This window comes from Cavia porcellus, unplaced genomic scaffold (assembly GCF_034190915.1).
Source record: "Cavia porcellus strain 051 isolate PalLab524CR breed Dunkin Hartley unplaced genomic scaffold, mCavPor4.1 scaffold_29, whole genome shotgun sequence".
NCBI lineage: Eukaryota > Metazoa > Chordata > Mammalia > Rodentia > Caviidae > Cavia > Cavia porcellus.
The window spans coordinates 22,088,514-22,115,186 of NW_026947512.1; the positions used below are offsets into that span (position 1 = coordinate 22,088,514).

At 50.9% G+C, this 26,673-nt stretch overlaps 2 protein-coding genes across 9 annotated transcripts; both read left to right on the top strand.

Moving 5' to 3' along the window:
• The first annotated feature begins 65 nt into the window (after positions 1-65).
• On the top strand, positions 66-16,959 carry Ptpn7 (protein tyrosine phosphatase non-receptor type 7). 8 transcript variants are annotated; one of them, XM_063240075.1, is made up of 10 exons: positions 66-296; positions 2,092-2,263; positions 2,776-2,959; positions 3,218-3,302; positions 6,022-6,098; positions 9,891-10,028; positions 10,164-10,274; positions 11,101-11,258; positions 13,369-13,482; positions 13,833-13,999. In XM_063240075.1, the coding sequence occupies exons 2-10, from the start codon at positions 2,142-2,144 to the stop codon at positions 13,948-13,950; spliced, it is 1,107 nt and encodes a 368-aa protein (XP_063096145.1). In that variant the 5' UTR covers positions 66-296; positions 2,092-2,141; the 3' UTR covers positions 13,951-13,999. The 8 variants fall into 8 exon arrangements, with proteins under 8 accessions (XP_063096145.1, XP_063096147.1, XP_063096144.1 ...); XM_063240077.1 differs by lacking the exon at positions 66-296 and adding an exon at positions 356-1,059 and having other exon boundaries at positions 3,221-3,302; XM_063240074.1 differs by lacking the exon at positions 66-296 and adding an exon at positions 359-1,059.
• A 923-nt stretch (positions 16,960-17,882) lies between these two features.
• Arl8a (ADP ribosylation factor like GTPase 8A) lies at positions 17,883-26,456 on the top strand. The gene is made up of 7 exons (XM_063240080.1): positions 17,883-18,221; positions 23,217-23,297; positions 23,436-23,509; positions 24,480-24,573; positions 24,707-24,774; positions 25,003-25,073; positions 25,405-26,456. Exons 1-7 carry the CDS (start codon positions 18,099-18,101, stop codon positions 25,452-25,454), a joined length of 561 nt encoding a protein of 186 aa, XP_063096150.1. The 5' UTR covers positions 17,883-18,098; the 3' UTR covers positions 25,455-26,456.
• Positions 26,457-26,673: the final 217 nt, after the last annotated feature.

Genomic DNA, 26,673 nt, shown 5'->3' on the forward strand with positions numbered 1-26,673 from the left:
CATTTCTTTTTGCTGTCACCTTTTGACAGCTGAATCACAGAAGTAGGAGGAAGAGAGAGGGCTAGGATTGTGTGTGTCAGGAGCTGGGAAGAGAAGGGCGTTTGCAATGTTACACGGCAAAGAGCCATGCGAAGATCATGACCACGAACCAGCTGGGTTGTGGGCCAGCAAGAGGCCTTCAAAAGCCAGGAAGGGGCAGGGGCTGTGGAGTCCTGGACTTGGAGGCCACTCCAAGGAGCCCCAGCAGCGAAGAGGACATGGCAGTCCCTGGTGAGACTGAAGCCTGACAACCAGCTGTAAGTCTTCTGAGAAGTTGTCAGGTTCTAAGAAGAGGTCCAGAGGGGCAGAGGGCCCTGGTACCGCCCAGACTCTCCTCAAGGAGGCTGAGCCACACAGGGCAAGAGAGCTAAGCACAGGTGCAGTAGGCTCAGGGCCTGCAGAGAAGGTTCTGGCGTGGCCCTGGACACTTCCTTCCTGTATAACATAGGATTCCTGCCTGCTCTGCCCCCACCCTACCTCTGTGCCACCTCTGCTCTGGGAAGATGTGGCCTGTGCTTGGCTGTAGATTCCCAAGGCTTGAAGCAGCAAGGGCTTCCGAGGAGAGGGCTCTGGGGTGGAAGCAGAGACCAGAAGTAAGTGGCTAAGGTAGTGTGGAGTTGGAGCGACCTGAGGCTGTCAGAGGGGCCACACAGAGCTGGGGGACAGCTGAGCTCTGCCCATGAAGTAGGCTGAAGCAGGACATGATAAGGACCAAACAGTGAATGTGGTGGGAAGGAGCAGGGTTTGGGAGCCAGGAAGAGTGGAGTGGTCAGGGAAGGCCCAGCCCCTTGCCGATTCCCAGGATACCCCTAGCCTACCCTAGGGGACACAGACAGAGGCACCCGACCCCTGGTGGCAGCTGCAGCAGGCGCAGGAGGGCAGCATGCAGCTGGGGTGTGCGTGGGTGGAAGCGAGGAGGGGCGGAGGGAGGAAGCTGGCTTCCTGAAGCCTTCTCAGCCCTCAAAGACCGACAGACAGACAGACAGCTGGCAAGGAGCAGCCTGGGACACAGCTGCTTCAGTAAGTATTTGAAGAAGGTGCAGGAGTACCATGGCCTTGAGGTTGGGTGGGCCCCAGGGAAATAGGCAGAATCTCAGAGGAGGGCATGCGGGAGGGTGAGTTGGGGGCACCGCCACCTGGCTGAGGAATGGGTGCTGGTACACCCGACATCCCCAAGGCTTGGCGGGTAGGGAAGCCACAGGGAGAGCAGGAGCAAAAGGACCCACTCTTGCTGTGGAAACCCCTCTGCGAATCCCACACCTGCACCAGCCTGCACTGTCCCCTCGCCTCCATCCCTGTGGGCTTACCAGCCCAATCACCTCAGCACCTGGGATCCCGGCTCAGGGAGAAGGGGGCTGCCCTCCAGAAGAGGTGGCCTCATCACCTCCACGGTCCCTCTCGTGCCCCCAGCTGTCGCCTCACCATGCACTGTCGCTCAAGGGCTCGGTGAGGCCATTTCCTGTGACGGTTACAGAGGCGGGAGATGGGGGGATGGGCAGGAGGAGGAAGGAAACACCCCCGGCCTATCTCCCTGGACGGAGAGAGACCCCAGAAGCTTGAAATGAACTTGGGAATGCAGCTACCAGCAATTAAGAGAGAGTTCCACCTGCCTGGGTCCTCAACTGGCTCCAACACTGCTAGTGGCCCCCAATTTGTCATTCGGAGAAGGTCCGCAGGCCGGACTGAGAGACGGTTTCTATGTGCTTCCTCCACACTTCCGTTGACACTTTCCATTCCTTCCCTTGCCTTTTTTCACCTGGACCCCAGTTTAGACCTCTGTGTACCTTGGTCTCCCTTCTCTCTTCCTCCTCTGGCTTCCTTCTATCTTTGTCCACAATCTCCATGCTTCCACCTTGCCCTTGCTGTAACCCCAGAATGCCCACTGCCCTGGCCACTGCCAAAGAGATCTTGTCCTTCTCAATGAAAATGGGCCACTTTGGGGAGAGCAGAAGACACCTGCAATGAAAACAGACCATTGACCTGGGTTTGGAAGCCTCCTTCTGGCCCATCTGGCAGGCCAGATGCCAGCATCTGTGGGACCTTCTCTTCCAGGCAAACAGCATGGCTGAGTGAGCTGCCCCTGGGCCAGCACCCACCCCAGCATGGTCCAGGCCTTTGGGGGGTGCTCCTTACAACAGTCGACAGCTTTATCTCTGGGGGCAGCCATGACCCAGCCTCCGCCCACCAAAGCACCACCCAAGAAGCATGTGCGGCTGCAGGAGAGGTGAGATCTTTCCTGGGGACGAGGTCTTCCCACCCCTAGCCCTTCCCTCCATCTGCCCCTCTAGCTCTGACAACTGACCCCAGGGCCTCAGTAATTGACTCCAGTCTGGAAAGGAAACCAATAACGCTCGTATACATGTTGTTTGCATGTCTTTTGCATGTCCAGGGCACAGTTTATGTCAACCCTGAGCTTGCTCCCTCAATGCCAGGTTGGGTTGGCACAGGCACTGCTACAAGCTGGAGGGCTGCCTGCTGCTGGGTATGGGTCTGAGCCTGAGGGTCAGGTTGGGAGTGGGAAGAGGTGGGTATTTGCAGGGGCAGTGGGGTTCAAGGCTGCTCCACTGGGGCTCAAGAAGGGAGAAAGGCATGCAGAAAGAGCCTGAATCCTCGATGGCTGGACCTCCAGGTTAAAGAAGTCAAGGTGTGGCTCCTCAGATGTGCACTGTAACGATAACTGTAAGAAAAGCAAATGTCAGTGGGAACTCATGGGGTTCTGGTTGGCTGTCCCTACAGGCGGGGCTCCAACGTGGCTCTGATGCTGGATGTGAGGTCCCTGGGCACCGTGGAACCCATCTGTTCAGTGAACACACCCCGTGAGGTCACCCTACATTTTCTGCGCACAGCTGGACGTCCCCTTACCTGCTGGGCCCTGCGGCATCAGCCCCCCAGCCCCAAGCAGCTGGAGGAGGAATTCTTGGTAAGAATTTGAGGTCTCCTCTGCCACATAGGCAGCCCTCTATCTCAGGCGACTCTTTAGGACTCTTAGGAAGTGAACCCCAGGACTCAGGTGAGATGGCTGCCCCATGCTTCCCAGTTTTGTTCTCCAACCCTGTTGGGCCTACATGTCAAGGCCAAGAAGGAATGGCTAGGGCCTGATTCTACCAGAAAAGGGTGGGAGGGGTAAGAGGAGGCTGGGGGAAGGTATCTGTTGTTCACTTATTTCTCCCCCTGCCAGAAGATCCCCTCAAACTTTGTCAGCCCAGAAGACTTGGATATCCCTGGCCATGCCTCCAAAGACCGATACAAGACCATCTTACCAAGTAAGGATTACAAGAACCAAGGTGGGTGGGCCCCGTCCTGAGGCGGGGGAACTTCAGAAGGGAAATGCACAGCCTGGGCCAAGGAAGGACCACGGTGCTCAGAGCATCCTGTGTCAGCAGAGAAATCCCACACCATGTCCAGGGGTGGGGGGAGACACGGGGACACGAATGGCAGCATTGGCTGATGCTCATTGTGGGTCCTACGTCCTTTATACAAAGTCATTTCTCCCAGTGTCCCCATGAAATTGACGCCATGGCATTTGTGTGTCTGTTTACAGTGAGGAAACTGAGACACAGAAAAGTGGCATAATTTGCCAAGGGTCTCAGAGCTGGCTGCACCAAGCCTTCCTCATCTCTCTTCTATGTGGGGATGCATCTCCACAGAGATGACTCCCCAAGAAAGGGCTCTGAGAAACCCCCAAAGGCAGTCAGAGACCATAAAGCAGCTGAGACGGGGAGGAGGAGACACCAGGCTGTACTGGGTTGGTCCCAAAAGCTAACAGATCAGGGTGTGTGCCTTGTATTTTTCCCAGGCAGGCCCTCAGAGCCTCTCCACCTCCCCGTCTTTCTCACCTCAATAGCCCACCTCTAGTGACACTCAGGCCTCAAGCCTGTGTCAGCCACTCCGCATCCTGCCCTCTGCTGGCCTTTCTCTCTACCTCTGCCTATGGCATGGCTCAAGGGGCTGTGGCATGTGTCCTCTTGGGGAGAAGCCCTTGTGCATGGCCTAAGTTTAACTAGCTCTGTGGTCACCAGAGAGGGGAAGGTCCCTTTGCCTGTGATTCCTCCTATCTCCCTCTATCCAAAACCAGGCAGGCACAAGTAGAGGGAGAATCCTCTCATCTCTTTTTTCCTCACTGCTTTAACCTGTGCAGGTTTGATTTGGAGAAATCCATCCCCCTTAAGGTGGGACATCTCTACACCTTGGGGCTGATAAATCTGACTCCTACTCCCAGTCCACCTTTATGAGACCTTGGGCCAGCCGTTCATCTGAATCCCCATTCACCATTAGAAAAGCAGCATCTTCTTTTTTTCCATTCTGTTGGTACAGTCCTATCTGCATCTGAGCTGCAAGGGTGAATTTAGGATAACTTCCCTTTAGCCTCTCTTTTCCCGTTCCTCTCTAGTGCAACCTACATAGCATTTGGCCTTCCCAAGCTGTTGGCTATTCGTTTGGTTGGTTGGTGGGTTCAGTTTGCAGCACCAGAGATTAAATCCAGGCCCTCATGTTACACAAGCACTCAGCCACTGAACTACATCCCCAGCCCCTTTTAGCTTATGTAAGATAGGGTGCTGCTAAATTAGCCAGGCTGACCTCAAGTTTGTGATTCTCCTGTCTCAGCCTCCTAAGCAGCTGGGATTACAGGCATATGCCTGGCCAAATCACTGCTTTGAGCATAATACCTTCATGCTTGAAAACATTCTGCAACTCCCTATTATTTATGTATAAAACAATTCAGTGGGGCCAGGCATGTTGGCACCACTTGCAATCCCAGGTACTTAAGAGGTAGAAATAGGACCACAAATTCAGTGCCAGCCTGGGCAACTTAGCAAGACCATGTTTTGAAATTTAGAAAAAAGTGTTTAAAATGATGAGGCATACAGAGCCCTTCCCAGACCTCATCTCAGTCCAGGAAGTTTGTATTTGTAATTCTATGGAAAAGTTATTGGAATTCTAGTGATTTAATTCCAATCTACCATCTCCAGTGCAACTCATGGTGAGAATAGAGACACTAAGACATATTCATAGTTATGGGGAGCCAAGGGGCTCCTAAACCCAGCCAGATGGTGGTTCACCTGAACAAAGGCCTTGACCTAGGGCCCAACTCGGATTTTATTGATTCGAGAAGAAGGGAGTGGTTTGAGGATGGGTGACTGCGAGAATGACAGGAAATACATGAGTGCTGTGAGCTGGGCTGGGTAGGAGGCCTAAAAGCCCCTCTGCAATACGCAGAGAAGGATGTGCTGAAAGACCAATCTACATAACACAATTGAAGTAGCACCTAGTGTTTTGGGGCCTGGGGTTGGTGCTTCAGTGCTGATATCTAAACTTTTCTGCCCTGGAAAGTCAAAGCCACTTATCTGGAGGCTCATCCCAGTTGACTGTTTAGAGCTCTTCAGCACCTCAGCTAGCCTTATTTACATTGCTTAAAGTCAGTTGGGCTGGGATTTAGCTCAGCAGGCATAAGAGCCTGTCATGAATTTGATCCCTGGTACCTGAAAAAAAAAAAAAGCCAATTGAAGGAAATAACTTAGCTAGCTCTGTACATATCAGTACATGGGGATAGGGCCAGGTTTAGCCAAATTGGAAATAATTGTTCTTTATTTAAGGAAAGCAGTCCAGGTGGTCCTCCACACTGGGGATGTAGCTCAAAAGTACAACACTTGGATACAATGCACAGAGTCCCGGGTTCAATTACTAGCGCTGCAAAAAATAACAAATAAAAAAGAGTGGAAATGCAGTTTAGTGCTCCCCGGGTGGCTCAATCCCCACTACAATAATTAATAATAATAATAGTAATGTCAGTAAGCACCAATCAGGCTATGCACTCTACACAAAGTACTAAGATGCACACTTAAGACAGTGAGACCATGAGATAGCAGTGACAGGTTGGAGGAGGAGGAGACACCGGACTGCACAGGACTGTAACAGTGCTCTTCCCTCTGCCCCTGTTGGTCACCTTTTGACTTCTGACCTCAGCTGCTGTTTGGTTCCTAGATCCCCAGAGCCGCGTCTGTCTTGGTCGGGCACAGAGCCAGGAAGATGGTGACTACATCAATGCCAACTATATCCGAGTGAGTAGCCTGGCTTCAGGAGCAGTGGGTGATGGGAGTGCTGGCTTTGAAGACGTCAGGCTGATGGGTCAGATGCCAAGGATTCTGCCTCTGCCCCCAACTCACTGTTCCTATAGCCCTGAGAAGCCAGAATAGACACTGAGCAGACCCCAAGACACCATCCCAGAAAACACAGCAGATATTACACAGCAGATATTAAATATTTCTGGGGAGAGAGAGAGAGAGAGAGAGAGAGAGAGAGAGAGAGTGAGTTTGCCAAATTTCCTTAACCTTTTTGATCCAACCCTCTAAACTTAGCAGGAAGTTAGCATGGTTCAAATCTAAGGTTCGTCGTGGTGGGTACACCTGTAATCCTAGTACTCAGGAGCTGAAGCAGGAGGATTACCTTGAGTGCAAGATCAGTCTGTACTACACAGTGAGACATTATCATTTTAAAAAAAATCTAACCACTAGCTCCTTATGGACTAATTACTCCTGAGATCTGCATGAAAGAGGCCAACACCACTGAGCACCCCTCTCCCTCTCCCTCTTTCTCCCCTTATTTTCTCACAAGCAGCCCTTCCTTTATGGAAATGGTTAGATTACTGTCCAGCTAATAGGAGCCTGAAGGCACAACAGGTTCTCCAGCCTCCTCGCCTCTATGGGCCCTAAGTAGCTGTAAAGCGGTGCCCTCTGGTGGCCAGAGAGGTAGGGCCGCAGTCTGGGTGCTGAGAGGAGAAAAGCTACCAGCAGTGGGGAACCGGTAACCTGAGCTCACCAGCCCAAAGCAGGCCAACAGCTGACGGATTTCAGCATCATTTTGAAGAGCAGAAAGCTGAGGACCCGGAAGGGAACAGAGACAAGATAGGAAGATCATGCTACATTTTGTTGCTAAATATGTAATACAGAAAGTTGAAAGATTTATTCACAAATATTGAACATTGTTTTATAATAGAAAGTAGCAGAGGACAAAGGAAACAAACATTTATGGACAAAGGGAGATTAAAAAATATGGTAGATTGACAAAAACCAACAGTACTCCTGTACATCAAAAATAAACCCACTGAGAAAGAAAGAAAGCAATAATATTCATGATAGCTTCAAAAGAATTAAATACCTGAGTGTTAACCTAGCCAAGGAAATGAGAGGTCTCTATGATTAAAAAAAAAAAAACAAAAAACCCACTATAGTACTCTGGAAAAGGAGATCAAAGATGTAAGAAAACATCCCGTTCCTAGATAGGCAGACCCAGTACCATCAACATGGCCACATTGCCAAGCTGATATACAGATATAGTGCGTGCCAGTCACAGTACCAACAGCATTCATCACAGAACTAGAAAACACAACCCTAAAATTCAGCTGGAACCGGAAGAGACCCAGAATAGTGAGAGCGATCCAGGCCAACAAAAGTAAAGCAGGAGGCATCACAACCTGAATTTCAGGTTACAGGACATAGCTTCAGCGATAAAAACACATAGTCCTGGCACAAAGCTAGACGTGGGGACCAGTGGACTTAGGGTGCAAAAACGTCTCCAGGCACACTTGACCATTTGATCTTTGACAAAGGGGCCAAAAAACTACTGGAGAAATGATAGCCTTTTAAATAAATGGTGGTAGATAGTAAAATAGCTATCCACCTGCAAAAGATTCAATCTAGACTCATGTCTTTCATTGTGTACTAAAATAAAATCAAAATGAACCAGAGACCTACATATTAAAACAGAAAAACTTAATCTAACAGGAGCTAAAACAGATAAAGCTCTTGAAAACATAGGCATAGGCAAGGATTTTCTAAGCAGAATCCCAATTGCTTTAGAAATAACATCAAAAATTTATAAGTGGGACAGGAGCAGTGGTGCCTGCCTGCAATCCCGGCATTTGAGAGGTAGACACGGAAAGATCACTGTGAGTCTGAGATCAACCTGGGCTACATAGTGATTACTACATAGTGTAATTCAGGCTATCAAGGTCAGCCTGAATTACATAATGAGACGCAGTCTCAAAAAAGGAAAAAAAGGATAAATTTGTAGGAAAATGGATGCAACCAAGGGATCATAAATCTAAGTAAAATAAATTGGACACAAAATGTTAAGAAAGTTAAATATTGTATGTTTCTCTTATCTGAGAAATATAAGTATTGAAAGAGCAAAATATTAAAAATCAATGATAGGAAACAAGGAAGTAGTCCTTTTTCATATGGGAAGGGGATCTAGAGACAGAGGCTAAGCGGAGGGAAAGGAGAAGGAAAAGCAAAAAAGGATTAAAAATTTGATATGACCAGCCATGGCGCTGCACACCTGTAATCCTAGCACTTTGGAGGCTGAGGCAAGAGGATCACTGGGAGTTCAAGGCCAGCCAGAGCTACATAGTAAGACCCTGTCTCAACAAAAGAAAAAAAAGCAAGGGATATATACATGTACCAGTATTTATTATGTTTTTTTTAACTTTTTTTTAATATCTTTTTATCAGTACCAGGGATCGAACTCACGACCGCCTGCTTGCAAGGCAGGTGCTTATGCCGCTGAGCTAAATCCCCAGCCCCAGTATTTATTATGTATGAAAAACATATACTAATTTCAGAAGAAAGAGTGAATGTTTACTTTCCAAAAAAATTTCTTACAGTAAAAGACACATTGCCCCTCAACATACCCTTGCTTTAAGCAAATTAATCCCATTGCTCTTGCTACTTTGTGAAGTGTTTCTGGATATCCTCCTTAATGAGTGTGCCCAGCAGAAAGGCAGGCTTATCATTACTGTATATCCTCATTTATCTGATTCTCCAGATCTGGCACTATGCAACCTCTGGCTCTGCTCCAAGTCAGAATGACCATGAAAGGTAAATTCTTTAAATCAGTTCAGGACATTGAGGCATCCAAGACAGTGCAACTAGACATTCATAAAAGAAAGCTTCCAGAATTGCTTCAGAAAGTGGCAAGAATAATGGATAAGTGTGTCCAAAATGAAGGGAATATTTTGCAGAGGATTAATGGAAATGTATCTTGAATGTAATCTTTTCTGTATTTAAATACACACTAAATGGCTTATGTCTAGATGTCCCCCCAGAGCCTCATACACTCATAGGGTGGGGCTTTTTCAGAGGTGGATGAATGTAGAGTGTGTAACTGATTCATGGTACAATGGTAGGATTCACGGTGCTGGGATTAAGGTGAATGACAGCCACATCAGTCCACTGATTGGTTTGGCACCATCTTAATCCCAGTAGTCTGCATACAATATAAAGCACAGAAAGAGGATCGCCTTTGCTTTTGCTTCCTTGTTTTGCTGCCTTCTGCCCACCGTGAACTGTTTCTCCTCTGCAATGCCTGTCTGCCATGCCACCCTGCCTTAGAGCCAGCTGATTAAGGACTAAAACTTCTACAAACCGTGAGCTAAATAAACTTTTCTCCCTTTAACTTTGGGTGTCAAGTATTTTGTCTCAGTAATGAGAAAAAAGTAATTAACACACACACTATATCTTTGGATTACACTTTGTATACTAGACTCTCAATATATTTTATTTTATTTAATCCACACTATATTCCTGCAAAATAGATATTGTTACCCCCAATTTACAGATGAGAAAACAGACTTACAGAGGCTAGGAGACAGCAGAACCAAAATCTGAATTCAGATGTTCCTCACTCCAGAGTCCCAGTCCTCTCCACCATATGCCTCCAGAGTGTGTTTGTGCATGTGTGCGTCTATCTGCAGTGCTCACTGACTTCAGCCTGATCCCTGATCCTAAGCCGAGGGTCTCCCTGGAGCTCCAATCTCACTGCTTCCTCAGCTTCGCCTGTGCTTTCGTCCCCAGGGCTATGATGGGCAGGAGAAGGTCTACATTGCAACCCAGGGCCCCATGCCCAACACCATGTCGGACTTCTGGGAGATGGTGTGGCAGGAAGATGTGTGCCTCATTGTCATGCTCACGCAGCTCCGAGAGGGCAAGGAGGTAGGAGACAGAGCCATGGACCTTGGTGAACACTGACAGAGCTGCGGATATGTGGAGGGGAAGCCAGCCCCTCTCTACTGCTCCTCTCACAGTGATGGGCCTCCATCTTCTGACTCCCAGCTCTCTCCCTCCTAGAAATGTGTCCACTACTGGCCCACAGAAGAGGAAACTTATGGACCCTTCCGGATCCGTGTCCAGGACACGAAAGAGCGCCCAGAATACACTGTGCGGCAGCTCACCATCCAGGTACGACTTCCTGGGCCAGCTGGTGGCTGACACACCTTCCCCATCTCTGGAAATTGGCTCCTCTAGGGGCCAAATTTACTTACCTAAGTCTTGAGCACTAAAAGAGGAACTTGAGCCACAGAAGAAAGAATTGTGGATATTGCCTTCAGGGAACTTCTAGTTAAACAGGGCAGAGGAAAAAAAAAAAAACAAGTAGCAAACATTAGAAGCCCTCTCCCACTCCATAATGCTCAGTATTGAAGTGCCTGCCTGGCAAGTGCCAGGTCCTGAGTTCAATTTCCAGTACCAAAACAGAACAAAACGAAAAAAAGGCACCTCCCACCTTTGCCGAATGCTGAGAGGAGTGATCTAGGAAAGAACAGCACGGTAAGACATGGGAAGGAGCGCTAAAAATGCTTCCTACTCTCCCGGCACTTGGGAAGCTGAAGCAGAAGGATTGCTGCAAGTCTGAGGCCAGCCTGGGCTACATAGTGAGTCCAAGTCCAGCCAGAATTGCATAGCAAGACCCTGTCTCAGAAAAAACCTAAAAATGCTTTCTATTATTGCATGGCGTTTTACATTTTTCAAACCATTTCTCTGTTCATTATTTTCCAAGTATCTTGGGAAGTAAAACAATATCATCTCAACACCCCCATTTTCTAGATAAAGAAAGTGAGCCTCAGGGGTTTGCCCAAAGCTAGCAGCAGAGATAAGATTTGAACTCAGGCCTTTCTCCCAAGACAACATTCCTGCCAGCTGGGGAGTGGGGACAACTGTGGGGTGACCCAGATGAGGCGGGCCATGTCCCAACCCTGACCCTGGGTCTCATGCTGTGTCCCCCCTGTAGCACCAGGAAGAATGCCGCTCAGTAAAGCACATCCTCTTCTCGGCCTGGCCTGACCACCAGACCCCGGAGTCGGCTGGGCCCCTGCTGCGACTGGTGGCTGAAGTGGACGAAAGCCCGGAGACAGCCGCTAACACTGGGCCCATCGTGGTCCACTGTAGGTATGGGCTCCTCTACCTCCTCCCCTGCTCCTGGGTCTCTCCTGGAAAGGCTCTGAGCAGATGGGCTTAGTTCTGGTCCTTCAAAGAGTGCTCCACCCTTATGAGCTCCTCTGTGCAGAACCCAGCATCTGACTATCACCCTGGCACCATCCAGGTGGGAGATGGAATAGCAAGGTGCTCCTGGTCAGCTGGAGGAGGAGATCAACATGACCCCTGCTGGTGGGGATCTTATTTATTCATTCCACAAATATTTCTTGAAAACCTGTTATTGCCAGGCACGATGTTAGATGCTAAAGACACAGCAGTGAACAAAACCATCTGCTTTTATCCCTGACAGTTACAGCCTGCTGAGGATGGCAGCAGGTTAAACTAGGACACAAATGCAGGGACAGCTAGGATAGGGTAGGGGAGGTACACAGAACCAAGTTGCCTGACCCAGACCTCGGCCAGAGCAGGGATTCTAAGAGAAATGATGGCAAGCTACTCTAAGACTTGAAGTAGAATTAGATAAGTAAAGAGGGGCAAGGGTCAAGGGGAAGCATTGCAGGATGATGGAACAACATATGCAAAGGCCCAGAGAAGGAACTGAAACGTTGCTATGTTACTGGGGGAAGAGCTGGAGGGTAGGCCAGGGGTCACTGGGGAAGATGATGAGTCTACAAGGCAAGTGAAGTCCACGTGGAGAGGGGTCTTTTAGGAATGGCTAAAACATTTGTATTGTCCCACCCATCCGCTTCTTTTCTGCCTTCCTTTCTCTCTCTCTCTTTCTTTCTTTCCTTCCTTCTTTCTTTCTTTCTTTCTTGAGCTACATTCCCAGTCTTTTAAACATTTTTTTATTTGGGGAATTTTGCTATGTCGTGCAGGCTGGCCTCAAAATTGCAATCTTCCTATCTCAGACAGATGTGTGCCTCCATGCCCAACTTTTCTGTTTGTTTGTTTGTCTGTTTTTGGTGGTATCAGGAATTGAACCCAGGAACTGTGCAATACATTATTTATTTATTTTAATTTTAAGGTAGCGACTCAAAGTGTCTAGCTGACCTTGAATTTATGATCCTCTTACCTCTGCCTCCTGGGTAGCTGGAATTATAGGCATGCACCATCACAACTTCCTTTATTTTTTTACTTTATGCTTTTCTTCAGTGCTGAGAATAGAATCAGAGGCCCTGGCTCTGCCACTGTTTCGTTTGGTTTGGTTTGGGTTTTTTGAAACAGGGTCTTACCCTGTAGCCCAAGCTGGCCTAGGACTCCTACTGATCCTCATGCCTCAGCCTCCTGAGTGTGGAAATTACAGGCATGTACCACCATGCCTGGCATGGATTTGCTATTTTAAAAGAATGCTTTGGAGCTGGGGGAGTGGCTCAGTGGCAGAGCCCTTGCCTGGGTACTCAGAGCTCTGTGTTTGATCTCCAGCACTGTGATCTGGGCAAGGGGGGATGTGTTGATTACAAAGTGAAAGCAAATTAGGATAGATTGGGGTAAGGTGAGGTGGAGAAAGATTTGAAACAAGGAAACACATGGGAGTCGACTTCCCAAATAAAACAGAACATGGATTCAAAAAGCACAGATGGAAGGGCACCTGGATTCATCGTAGTTCCTATCAGAGGCTCAGGAAGGCTGACTTTCTAAGGAGGAGGAAGAGGTCAGAGAGGGCTTTGAAATAAAGAAAGGGTAAGACAGGAGCAGAGAGAAGAGATGGAGGCAGGGAGCAGAGGGCCCAGCTGTGGCCGTGGGGCCAGAGCTGGGAGGAAGCCACAGTTAGATAAAGAGAGCTGAAGTAGCCAGCCAGCCCACAAGCAGGGCACTGTCACTGGAAACTGTTGGAGACTGTTAAGCAGAAGAGAGCTCATCAGCATGTCCACAGAACCGGAAGGTGACCTGCCCTAGGCCTGGAGCAAGCCTGGCTGGAGCGCAGCCTCTCCAGGGCCAGCTGCCATGTGCCCCCACAGGCCCAGGGCTGCTGCATCTGGTCTTGCTCCATCCTGAGTCCCTCTCCAGACACAGCACCGCTTCTCTCTCCATAGTTTGGCACCCACTCTCCCAGGCCCTCCTCACCTGCCTCCTTATCCCCTGGTCTCCAAGGCCTCCCCATCTTCTCCCTGGCTGTTTCCAGTGCAGGGATTGGCCGGACCGGATGTTTCATCGCCACCCGGATTGGCTGCCAGCAGTTGAAGGCCCAAGGGGAAGTGGACATCCTGGGCATCGTGTGCCAACTGCGGTTAGACAGGTGGGTCCACGATCCACAGGGCCATCTGCATTCATAAGTGGCTTTGGTGCCTCTGGGCTGCAAGGCACATCAGCATCTTCCAGAAAGGAAGGACTCTTTTCTGTAGAGAACTGTTTCTCTCACTTTTCTCATCTGTGTGTGTGTGTGTGTGTGTGTGTGTGTGTGCATCTTTTTCTGTGTTTCTGCGTACTAGGGATTCAACCCAGGGCCTTCACAGTGAACTACATTCTCAAGTCTTTTTAAAAAATTTTTATTTATTTACTTATTTATTTGGTACGGGGATCAAACTCACAATCTCATGCTTGCTTTTTTTGTTTGTTTGTTTGTTTTTGTTTTTGTTTTTGAGACAGGGTCTTTTTAAGATGCCTGGCTGGGCTCAAACATGCAATCCTCTTACCTCAGCTTCCCAGACTTCTGGGATTACTGGCTGCACCACCACACCTGGGTTATTTTGCAACCAATAAGTAGAAAGAATTTCTATCTGGAATTTTAGATTAGAGGACTGAAATTAAATATTACACTCTATGAATTTATCTTTGAGTTTTCAATATTTTTTCTCCCCCCCCCCTTCTTTTTTTTTTTTTTTTTTTTCTTTTCTCTTATATTTCCTACTCAGAGGAAAGCTAGGAAACAATGTAGCTGATGCTAGACATTGGGCAGGCACAGAACATACACAGATGCTCACTGTGCAAGGCTTCAGATGGTGACTGTCTTTCACAGAGCTGTCACTATCTCTTTAGCCTCCATTTCCTTCTTTTCCACAGAACTGGGGATTGAACTAAGCTACATTCCCAGCCCTCGTTTGTTGTTTGTCATTTTTAATTTGGAAACAAGATCTTGCTAAATTGCCTAGGCTAACCTCTAACTTACATTCCTCCTACCTCAGTCTCCTAAGCAGGTGGTATTACAAGCATGTGCCATGCCATCTACATTCCCCTACCACCTTTTAATCTAGAGAGACTGGCTCCTCCTTCCCCAAGATAGCTCCTGGAAAGAACAGATTAACTTCTGTAAAACTGTTTTAGAAAATGAGAATTAGTACTATGCACAAATGTATGGAATTATTTTTACTTTTAGGATTATAGAAAAGAAGAAAATTAGAAGAAACCCAGAGGAATCAGCACGGGTTTTGCTCAGGGACTGAGGGGATCAGGAAGACCACACACGGGTGTCTAAGTTAGGGCAGGGGACTTCCCATGTTGGGAAGCCTGAGGTATAGCAAGAAGGAAAAGGGAGTGGCAAGGATGAATATCTGGGAAGAAGAAAGTCAAGACTTTTCAGAAGGCCCACAAGGATGCTTGACCCGAGCTGTTCAGCAAGTACCTGACCTCCTTCCCCTCCTGTTTTCCCTTGCAGAGGAGGGATGATCCAGACCTCAGAGCAGTACCAGTTCCTGCACCACACCTTGGCCCTGTATGCAGCCCAGCTGCCTCAGGAGCCCCGTGCCTGACTGCTGAGCCCTCCCCGAGCCTGGCTGCCAGCCTCCTTTCAGGCCTGGGGAAGTGAGTCTGGGCAAGTGGGCTGCGTGACCTGGGTGTCCCAGCCCCCATAGGCATGGAGAAGGGGAGCTTCATGGACAGCAATTACAGGCCCAGGATGCTGGGGCAGGAGCCAGGCTCCTGATCTCCCCACTGCCCACACCTCTGCTTCCTCTTGCGGCCCCAGAGGGACAGCACAGGGAGCCTCCTATGCCTGAACTCAAAGACAGCAGCTGGCACTTGGCACAGGCTGAGAAAGAAGCCCAGGTGCTCTGATCTCATTGTGACCTCCAATTTCCTCATCTACAACATGGACACAAGTGTTTTGCTGCCACAAGGAAAAGCTCCTAAAAGTCATCCCAGCTCTGTCCTCTCCTCCTTGGCTGGCAGGGGAGTGGCCTCAAGCTCATTCTCCATCAGGTCCTACCCAAACATAGGCTAGATGCAAGAGTGGGGAAAAGGCTGGTCCTGACCCGTCAGATTCTTAACATCATAGCAACTCTGCCCCATACATCTGTGATTGCCGGATGACCCCCCAAAAAAGAACCAAGACCCAGACTGGCCTTGCTTCCACAGTTGTGTCAGGAGAGGAGATGGGAGGGAACAGGCCTGGCCATAGAAATCTCTAAGAGAGGGAACACATGGGAATTATTCAGAGGCCAGGACAGTTGCCCCTGGGAAGGGAGAGGAGCATGCTCCACTTAGCTTTCATGACTTAAGAAGATACCTCCCAGTCTCCAGGCAGTGCCAAAGATAAAGAAGAGGAGACAGAGTTTGAGAAAATCCACCCCTGCCATATAATCCTAACTCCCCTCGTCATCTCCCCTCACTCCCAGGGGATCTCAGATCTATCTCAGGGCTAACTACACCCCACAGGAAACCACCCAAGCCCTCAGTCCTCCTCAGTCCCAGAGGGGATGCTTCTGGGAATACAGGTAAAGCACCAGTCCTCCTGGCCCTCAGCCAAACATCTGCCTTGCCCTGGATTGCCACTCTGTGGAACTCTGGTCTTGGAGAGTGACCGGGCTCTCTCTTCCTGAATCTCTTCTGAAGGATACTTGGTGCTGCCACTGAGGTTAATTCTCTGGATGCTTCTTCTTGGCCTTACTGAGGAACTTCCATCCTATGGTCCTGGGATGGCTTCCCTGAACCTTTGTCTGCCTAAGTCTGTGACAGGCACTACTGTCTGTGCTCCTGCGCTAGGTGGAGGTGCTCAAGTGCCTGATCTTGCCTGATCACACCCAGTCAGCAGGGAGGCAACTATATCACCTGAGGGGCATGCCACCCAGCAATGTCACCACTGTTGCAGAGCTCAGAGGATACAAACTCTGGAAAAGTAACCAAGTGGAAAAAATAAAGACTTCCTGGATGACTGGCTCATTCCTTCTTTCCTTCTTCTCAGCCCTCTGGATCTCTGCAGAAAGGAAGATCCACTATCCAGGAGCAGGCTGCAGTCTTTCCCCTGGGGATATGCTGCTTTCTAGCAGTTTTGAGGATATAAAGCAAAATGAAACTGGAGTCAGTTCAGCGAGTGAGACAGAGGTGTGCTAGCCTAGCCTGTCCAGGCTGCTGTAACAAAACAGCCCAAACTGAGTGACTTACAAGCAATGCAGATTTGTTTCTCACAATGCTGAAGACTGGAGGAAACTCAAAGATCAAGGTACCTACGGATACAGAGTCAATGTCTGCTCAGTTGGAGACTGGCTCACAGGCGAGGTTCTGAACTCTGGACTCTCTCTTCCCTTCTGTCTCCTCGCTTTTATAAGGACATTAATCTTAATCAATAGGGCTCCACCCTCTCTACCTAGTCACCTTCCAAAGGCCCCACCTCCTAATACTATCACTTTGGAGATGAAAATTTCAACACTTAAATTTTGGAAAGACAAATATTCAGACACTCGGACACAGCATGCATGCCTTAGAAGCTAGGGAAGAACTTACAAAGGGCATAAAACTAGACAGACTGTTTAATAAACCAGAATATTATTCTAGTGCAAAATTGTGATTCCTCCACTTTTTGACGATTTGTGGTCATCTAACACTTAAGAAGGCTTGACAGATATGGGTGCTATTGATAGTTTAGTCACCTTTAACTAAAGAAAGTAGATTCCCAGGGGACACCCACCATAAACCGGGGACCGCCCCCAAGCCTTGGGTAAGCAGGGTACAGCCCTCTGGATCGAACAGCTGTGGGACAGAGCAGGAAGGGGACCAGGAACATCTTGGCAGCCCCCACACCACCCACTATCAGTTCTGCTCCTGAAGAAAACTTTTGTCTTTGAGGGAGGGCGGTGTTTGTTTGTATCAAAACAGCTCATATTTGCCTTTGCCTCGGAAGTTCCACACTGGAACACCCTTGCTAGGATTGTCTGTTTCAGGATCAGGGTGACACTAACAAAACCCAGTATCAAGTTCAAAAGGCTGTTTCATTGGACCAGAGGCCCAAACAAGTAAATAAACTGTGGTTAACAAATCAAGATGGAGAATTCCAAGACCCTAACGCGACTGTTAGTCTCCACTCGTCCTTTCTGGAGGGTGGGCCTCAGTACCCAGGGATGCCGAGCGGGAAGGTTCGGCAAACAAAAAGCCTCCAACGCCTCCTTTTCCCAGACACCGCATCTTTGCGTCCTGGAAAGTGGGTGGGCCACCCTTCTTCATCGTGGAAACGCTCTCGGTGAACCGGGACTTCCCCGACCACCACCCTTGAGAAGGCAAGGGTGGCACTCGGGCGCGGCGGCCCGGAGACAGAAAACACCGTCCGCTCCCTCGCCCCGGGCCGCGCGCCGCCGCCCGCCCGCACACACCCCTGCGCTCCCCGCCCGCACCTCTGCGCTCGCGGGCCCCGCCCACCCCGCCCGCCGGCCAGGGAGCGCGCGCTCGGGAGCGCGCAGGACGCGGCCCGGCCCGCGGGAGGGCGGTGGCGGCGGCGACGGAGGGGGAGGAGGAGGAGGGCGCTGAAGCCACACCCATCGGCGAGCGGATCCGGGGACGGCGAGTCGTCGGCCGCCGCGCTCGAGCCTCCTCCCGCACCGAGCCGCGGGACCCGGGCCGCACGGGGAGGGGCCGCTCCGGGCCGCAGCGCGAGGGCAGCGAGGGACGGCGGGCACCCGGCGCCTGGCGGAGCCGGCGGCAGCGACCATGATCGCTTTGTTCAACAAGCTGCTGGACTGGTTCAAGGCCCTGTTCTGGAAGGAGGAGATGGAGCTCACGCTGGTCGGGCTGCAGTACTCGGGCAAGACCACCTTCGTCAACGTGATCGCGGTATGCGAGTGCACCGAGGGGCCGGCTGGCCTGCCCACGCCGCGCCCTGGGAGCCGGGGTCGCCGCCTGGCGTGGCCCGGCACGGCTGGGCGCGGCGGGGGAGGAGCCGGCCGGGGCGCTGGGGGCCTAGCACGGCCCGTGGGGGCCCACGGTGGCGCGACCCGCTCCGTCGCCTGGGCCGGAAGGGCCCTGCCGTGGGGCAGGGAAGGGAGGAGAGACGGGGCTGCGGGACTGCTGCGGGCTGACACAGGCGCCCGCGCCCGGGGGCATGACGGGGCGAAAGTGTCCGGGCCTGCCAGCCCCACGCGGGGACGTCACGGGACCGACTGCCGGGGAGACGGGGGAGGGGGGGGGCAGACCCACCCTGAGGGCCGAATGCCGCCTCTCAGGACGCGGAAGCTCCGGCCCCTAGGGGTGGAGGGCAGAGGTGTCTCCAGGGCCAGAGGAGTCAGTTGAGGCCCTGGACCGAACCGCTTCTGGACCGGCTGTGTCCCTGGGAGTCCGGGGAGGGTGGCACCCTTAGGAGAGTTTGGAGTCTGCCTGGCCTAGAAGTTGCCAGAGGAGGTACTCAAGGCCAGAAAGGATGCCGCGGAGGGACACTGCCCCCCTGGGGACAGGGAAAGTGGCTCCCGGAGCCATGTGGGATCAAGACTGGAGGAGCGGGGCAGTGTTGGTAAGCCTTTCTGTGCTGCTGAGTGGTGGAGAAGGAGTTAAAAATCTCTCAAAAAGGGGAAGATGTGCTCCCAGGGTGTGAGCCCAGGCTGCAGTAATGGCTGCGGCCTGCATTTCTGAGCCAGGCAGGACTGGGCTCCTGGGGCCCAGCAAGGCTTGGGACAGGACCTAAGGTTGACCAAGGCCCCGGCCCCAGTCCCAGAGATGGGGTTTCTAAGAACTGTGGGTTAACCAGATTCAGATTAGAAATGCTGCTCGGATAGGTCCACAAAGGAATGTGGCCCGCCAGCCGGGACACTGCCAAGCTGGCCTGTGTTGTTATCCAGTCTGGTGATATGGACCTCCCAGACCCTGACCCAGCTCAGCTTCCCAGCAGGAAACAGATGTGACTGCCCTGGCCCAGAGCAGAAGGAAGGTTGGAGAGGCTCCTTGTACAGTTGGGCACTGGCTTCCTCTCCTGCCGCGCTCTGCAGGTGACCTCTGCCTCTTCCTCTACCCAGCATCTCCTGCCTCTTTATCTGGCAGGGCAGGATCTGCAGGCGGACGCTGAGGTTTGGAGCATGATACTCTTCTCAGCCACCATGTGCCACTGGGCTTCTGTCTGCCTGGCCCTGTCTCTAGGATCGGAGGGCCCCTGGTTAGACTTGGCATTAGCACCACACCTGGACTCTTGCCTGCAAGCTGAGATAGCTCAACTTCTAGGCACTTAGATTTGGAAGATGTCTGGAATAAGGCCAAGAAAAAAACAAGTTGCTGCCACTCAGCCTAAGTGTCACCTCCTGTCTCCTTGTAGAACATTAGTAAAGCCGTGCTCCTGGGCAGGGACCTCAGGTACCCTGGAGGGTTGTTTCCCACCTCCTCCAGACGAGCATTGTATCTAAGGAAGGGAAGGTTGCGACACAGAGCAGGAACAGAACCAAGAATACCAGACTCTACTGCCAGGGTCAAGAGTTGCTGTGATGTTCAGGGAGATTTTCTTAGAATAAAAAGCCTGTGTATTCTCCTTTTTGATATTAAATGTATCGCTTCAGCTGGCACATCTGAATAAACAAGCCAAGTTGCCTTTCTCTGAGGAAGCCTCCCAAGAAAAACCACCCCAGATGGGCTGCAGTTGGAATTCCAGTGTCCAGGAAACTCCAGGGCTCCCCGATCCTCCAGGGCTACAGGCCTGGCATTCCTGCTGTGTACAGGGCTGGTCCTGGGTATAATCACAACGCAGTGCCTTCCTGAAAGAAATGAAGAATTAGGACCCCTGGGCTTGCTTCCATGCCTACACCGACTCCCCGAATCACCTTTCCCCGTTCACTTGGCTTCTGTTTGCCTCAGCATTTTCCTCTTTGGGTTTTCTCCTCGCTCTAGGAGATCTGGCTATAATAAGGAATTGAGATTAGAGACTGCTGCTTCCCGCACACTAATGTGAGTGGGAAAGAAATTATATAGGGACTTCACAATGCTTCTACGACGCCAAAACTGACCTTTTGGTTTCTGAAAGAGTTATGATGCTAGAAAAACAGTTGATGTTTTTGTCCAAGAGAAATGAGAGTCATTTTCAACTATTTCAAAGTGTAAAAGATTGCCTGGTAGAACCAACCTTGAGGTATTCAAAGGGATTTAGAAACAAAGAATGGAAGTTATAGGAAGGTGAACTTTTGACTCATTTTGAAGAACTTCCAGATTTACTGGGTGTGGTGGCTCACACGACTGATCCCAGCCTCTGGGAGGCTGAAGCAGAAGGATCTCAAATTTGAACTCAAGCAAGCATGGTGGAGCACATAACAAGACCCTGTTTAAAAATAAAAACAAAAAAGCTACAAGTTTGAACTAAGCCTTGGCAGCCTAATGGTTTAACAAGACCCTTTCTGAAAATAGAAAAAAAGTTAAAACCCTGAAGATGTAACTTGATTTGAAGGCTCTGAGTTCAATCTCCAGTACAAAATTAGAGACAGACCGAGTGGGAGAGGCAGGCAGACAGCAGAAAAAGAGAACACTTTCCGATAGTTAAAGCTGACTGAAGAGAGAATGGACCGGGGTGGGCGCATTGTCTTAGGGTTCTTTACAGCCGTAGTGAGGTGATTGTGGAGCAAGCAGTCACCAGCAGGGAAATCAAGTCAAAACCTGATTCCTACTTTGCTCCAGGTCATACCTGAACCGCTACTCGCATGCGCAGGCACCAGCTCCCTGGGGCTCTTCCTACCTCCCCTTTCGCCCTGATCGCATCTGTCAGGCCACATTCTCGTCTCTTTGGGAGCCTGTGGGTCTGCTAGGGGCCAAGGAGCAGTCACTGATGGTTCCCGTCGCTGTTTCAGACCATTCCCAACGTTAACTGAGCCTTGCTCACAATTCCCAGGAGACCCAAGCCCCCGCCCAGAGATGATGGAGTCTCCTCCAACCTCCCTGTGATGAGTGGGGAACAAGAACTGGGTTTTTCCCTCAGGCTCTGTGTTCCAAGTCAGCACACATAGGGATGGGGTGCCCTGCAGTTGGGCAGGTGCTCCTCCCACCCTGCCGCTGTCACTCTGCCGGGTTAGGGTGATTATAAAGGCCCCCCTGGAAGAGCAGCCTCCTTCAGGGATTCCTAATTTCTAGGGGCCCTTGAACCTGTAGGATATCTGACAAAAGTTAGGTTCTAGTTAGTTCTGTTTCCCCAGAAAAATGTACACTTGGTCCTTTTGTGTCATTGATTATGCCTCTGTGCGTTCAACTGAGCATCACAAATACTCAGAAAAAGCCAGCTACTTGGGAGGGTGACAGAGGAGAATTGCTTCAGCCCAGTTTGGGGACAACCTGAACAACAGAAGCCAGACCTGTCTTTAAAAGAAAAAGTTATACTAAACATGTTTATACTTTTTCTTGTCTTTGTTTTGTTTTGTCCTTGAGATGGGGTCTTCCTATGCAGTTGAGGCTGACCTTAAGCTCACTTTGTAGCCCAGGCTGGCCTTGAACTTGTAATGATCCTCTTGCCTGAGTCCCCTGAGTGCTGGGATTACAGCCATGTGCCACCACGCCTGGCTTTCTTGTCATTATTTCTTAAATAGTATCACAATTAGTTCCATAGTGTTTAGGTTGTATGAGGCATTATAAGTAATCAAAAGCTGGGACAAAGTGGGTGGGAGGATGTGTTCAGGTTACAGGGAAATACTGTATGCACTCTTTTATCTGAGGGGCTGGAGCACACACAGATTAGTAGTTTGAGGAGGGTCCTGGAGTGACCCCTGTGGATCCCAAAGGATGAGTGGAGTGTACCTACGTGCAAAGCTTACACACACAGCTTGTGCACAGTTTCAGGAGGTTTGGGAGAGTTCTCTCTGCCTTGGTGGCTGTCATGGGTCTACCTGAGGCCCTAGTGAACAGGCAATGTGTGCAGATACAAGGGCATGACATGTACACACACCCAGGACCAGGGGTCTTCGTTCGGACTTGAGGACACTGGATAAGAATCAATCTCCTACACTGTGCCCAGGCCAGACCCCTGACTTGCTGTGGGATGTGAGGTGCATTATTCCATCACCCAGGAGAAGGACAGGCTGTGTAAAGAAGGGGGTCGGCACCCTTGGGCTCCAAGTTAAATGAACCCCCATCTCCTTCAGCCTGCCTCTGGGGAATTCGTGGAGGTGTCCTGCCTATGCACGTGGAGATGGCTTGGGAGGTATTGGGTCTGGCTTTATTTGAAGCCAGGGTTCTAGGGAGAAATAGAATTAACACAGTCAATGCCTAAGCAACCTGCAAACATTTACCAACGATGTTACAGGCCCAGCTCCTCTGCCCCCGCAGCTGTGTTCTGGTGGAGAGACACATCTGTAAATAAGCAGCATAGTGTGGATTGTCTGTCCTAACCAGGGGGACCTTTATAATCACCCTAACCCCGCATTATTCACTGCCAGCTTGAAAATGTCTGCTTTGCTTTAAGTGTCAGATCATGAGCTGTCTGGTGCTCTTGACCTGGGGAGTAGCTCACTTCCCTTACATGGGGACAGTGTCTCCACCCTTAGTAACAATGCAGGGTTTCAGTTCGCTCAGTACTGCAGCTGTCCTCACGAAGGACTTCCCCAGTCCAGGTGAGGGACCCGTGGGATAACTTGAAGTAGATGGGCTTCTGCACAGGAAATCGCAGGGTGCCAGTCGACACTTAGGTTGGTGACACTGTCCTGCTGCCTACAAGCAGAGGACATGCAAGAGATGCTGCTGTGATACCCATCCTATGTAGAAAGGCTCAGCATCTCTGGCCTGAACACTGTGTCACTCCAGCCTTTTGGTCAGGGCCCATCAGCAAGGGCATGTCCGGGGTACTGTTGCTTCTTCATCAATACCTACTCTTCTCTCCAGTCAGGACAGTTCAACGAGGACATGATCCCCACTGTGGGCTTCAACATGCGCAAAATCACCAAAGGGAATGTGACCATCAAGGTGAGGGACCAAAGCCGGGGCTGTGGGGTTGGGAGGAGAGTGGCAGAGGTCACAAGTAGGCAGGAGGAGGTGGGGAAGAAGGGGGACAGCGGGGTCTTGGTTCTGTTGCTGAGGCCATCTCACCCTCTTCTTGCTCAGCTCTGGGACATTGGGGGACAACCCCGATTCCGCAGCATGTGGGAGCGCTACTGCCGAGGCGTGAGCGCCATTGTGTGAGTACGGGCGGGCGGGCCCTACCCCTGCTACCTGTAAGGACCTCAGACTCCGAAGCAGATTGGCTGGAATCGCAGTTCACAGCCCACTGTCTGCCTGGCTTGCCTTTATTTTGCACACTGCTTCATTCCTACTGGGTAAATGCAGGGGTCCCCCTGCCTGGTTGAAGAACCAGGGATTCGGGAAACCTGATTGGCCATGCAACCTTCCTCTTCACTGTTCCTGCTGCCTGCCACCAAGACTGCCCCTGTCTGGAATTCCAGATAGTTCAAATGATTCATTCCTTTTTGAAAAATAATTTTAACTGCATGCCCGTAACCAGCTCTCACGGCTGAGGCAGGAGAATCACTGCAAGTTCAAAGCTGAGCCTGGCAGGTTAGCACATGCCTGTAAAGCTAGCACCAGGGAGGCAGAAGGAGAAAGATCAAGAGTTTCAAGTGCCACCTGGGTGACTTTACAATTTAGTGAGACTGTCTCAAAATTTTAAAAGAGCCAAGGCTGTAACTCGGTGCAAAGGTCCTGGGTTCAGTCCCCAGTACCACAGTTACTAATGGTAGTAAGAGTTTCATTTGATGCATGCATGGCCAAGCAATAGATTTAGTTTATCAGATGGAATAAACAATAGATTTTTTTACATCTTGCTGCAAGAAAATGTCCTAGGGTTTGCTTTGCTTTCCCATTCTAGCTTATCCTGGCTTTCCATGAAAACATAATTGGGTCACTCTGGGCGGTACTTATAGCTAATCCTCCAGGGCCCAACCTCTGCACACATTGTCAGTTCCCCAGAGGACAGGATGAGGGCAGCCCCAGGCTTTTCACTCAGTGAGTCCTTGAGCCAGGCCAGGGTGGCCCCTGATGGTCTGTGTGACTGTGCTGGAACCAGAGGTTTTCCACCCTGGCAGTGGCTTGTCTCTTCATGGGCTCAGCCCGTGGTATCCATGGGCTGTTCCTCACCCTCCCTTTCCTCAGGTACATGGTGGATGCCGCCGACCAGGACAAGATTGAGGCCTCCAAGAACGAGCTGCATAACCTACTTGACAAGCCTCAGCTGCAGGGCATCCCGGTCAGCCTGGGAGGGGAGCGTTAGGGGAAGTCACTGGGCAGGGGAAGCTCATATCATAGGGTGGAGAGAGGCCTTCGTGGTCTGTGTGTGCACGCATTCCTGACCCCCAGCCCTCATTCTCCCCTGTCTGCAGGTCTTAGTCCTGGGTAACAAGCGAGACCTCCCCGGAGCTCTGGATGAGAAGGAGCTGATTGAGAAAATGTGAGTTTAGACGTTAACTTTCAGCTTTCCACGTTCCCCAGCCACCAGCCTTGGAGTTGGGCTTGTTATTGTTCCTAGCATCCACCACGAGGTGGCAGCAGAACACCTTTCCAGGCACCTCTTCCTCCTTATAATCCTTTGAGCAAGGGAAAAAAAACCTTGCCGTCCCCTGGCCCCAGGCTCCTTGGGCAGTTCCTGCCGGGTAAACGCTTATCTGGTCTCCCCTAGGAATCTGTCTGCCATCCAGGACCGAGAGATCTGCTGCTACTCCATCTCCTGCAAAGAAAAGGACAACATTGGTGCGTGAGTCTGGGGGGTTGGTGGCCGTGCAGGAGTGGCAGTGGGGAAAGGAGAGGACAGAGAATTCTGGGTGCCATAGCATAAGGTTCTCGAGGGTTCTGCCTCCAGAGCTTGCTTTTAGCTCAAAACTGTGGCCCTTGGTGCAGCCAGGCCTGCGTCGTAAGTGTCACCCAGCCCTACCTCATTGGACCTGACGGCTCTTAGCCTCGGAGTTCCCATAGTACCTGCAGTTTGGTGACCCTGGGCTGACTGCCAGTCCCTCAACTGTCTTCCCTGTGCTCAGCCAGCATAACAAAGCTTCATACGCCTTTTCTCTTGTCCTGGGCCCAGACATCACCCTACAGTGGCTTATTCAGCACTCAAAGTCGCGGAGAAGCTGAGACGCCGGCCCCCTGCCTCACACCAGGGACCGTGGTCATCGAACCTGAAGCCGAGCTCCCGCCCGTCCCTTCTTCCCTAAGCGCACCCCTCCTCACTCACTGAGAGGAGGGCCCTCTGGGGCTCCCAGAGCCCCGTTCTGCTGAGGTTTGAACTCCTGTTTTTATTGTATAATAATAAATCGCCCCCAATCTGGGCCTTCAGCCTCTCCCTTGCCCCTCTCCTAGGGTCCCCTCACCCAGCCCACTTCCTTCCCCTCTCGACAGCCCAGCCCCTTCACTCCCCCTTCTTCCCTTTTCAACTCTCTGTTATTGTCCTGTGTGTACAGTATATATATGTATATATATTTTAATTTTTTAATTTAAGCAAAGACTAAAATCAACCATTTGATGCTGCAGGGGCCATTCAGAATCTGGGAGGGGGCAGTCTGGAGAAAAGGAAAGAGATGCAGGGTCGGCTTGGGTTTACACCCAGGGAGGTGGAGGCTGGTGCCTGGGGCAGGTACTTGCCTGGACATTGGTGGCTGCGCCCCTGTCCTGTGTGTTTCTGCCTCTCGCTCTGGCTTGTCTCTGCACTCCACAGGCTGGTGAGAGCCTAGATAGGCGCCTCCTCTCTGTCCCCAGCCTTGGTAGGGCACCAGGCACAACCAGGTCAGAGACCACCAGACCCAGGAGCCGGAAGCTGGTGTCCATGCTACCCCAGAGCCCGGACACCTGCTTCTAGCCCCAGCTCCTGCCCCGACCCAGGGCCCCCACCCCCACGGCCCACCTCATTTTCTGTTCTCATTTTGCAGAGTTGCACAAGGAGAGAACTCAGCATGGGGGTTGGTTCTTATTTTGTTTTTTTGTTGTTTTATTGGTTTAATTTAATGATTTGTAAAGTGATGTTCCTCTTCCTTTTCTACACTTTTCAGCTCATATTTAACCTCTGTTTGGAAAATGATTCTTGTAACTGTACATTTTTTTGCCTCCTAATAACAACAATAAATACCAATTTTGTGTTGAGGGGGTACACAGTGCCCATTATTTTTCTGCAGATGGTGCAGACAGGCAAGGGGGACTCCAGCACACCCGCCCCTAGGCACAAACAGCCCAGGAGCCATGCCCACAGCCAGCAGCCTCGTGCCTCGCTGCGCACAAAGGCCCCTCACAAATCTCCCACACGTGCCTCAGCTCCACCCGGCCTCCTCATTCCTCTCTCAGACTTGCGTCGTCCCAGCCT

Excerpts from the sequence above, each read along its gene's own strand:
- Arl8a (XM_063240080.1), top strand. The coding sequence starts at position 18,099 with ATGATCGCTTTGTTCAACAAGCTGCTGGACTGGTTCAAGGCCCTGTTC. Across the intron at positions 23,510-24,479 it reads CGAGGCGTGAGCGCCATTGT|GTACATGGTGGATGCCGCCG; the intron begins GTGAGTACGGGC and ends CCCTTTCCTCAG. Across the intron at positions 24,775-25,002 it reads AAGGAGCTGATTGAGAAAAT|GAATCTGTCTGCCATCCAGG; the intron begins GTGAGTTTAGAC and ends GGTCTCCCCTAG.
- Ptpn7 (XM_063240075.1), top strand. The coding sequence starts at position 2,142 with ATGGTCCAGGCCTTTGGGGGGTGCTCCTTACAACAGTCGACAGCTTTA. Across the intron at positions 6,099-9,890 it reads TCAATGCCAACTATATCCGA|GGCTATGATGGGCAGGAGAA; the intron begins GTGAGTAGCCTG and ends TTTCGTCCCCAG. Across the intron at positions 10,275-11,100 it reads TGCGGCAGCTCACCATCCAG|CACCAGGAAGAATGCCGCTC; the intron begins GTACGACTTCCT and ends TCCCCCCTGTAG.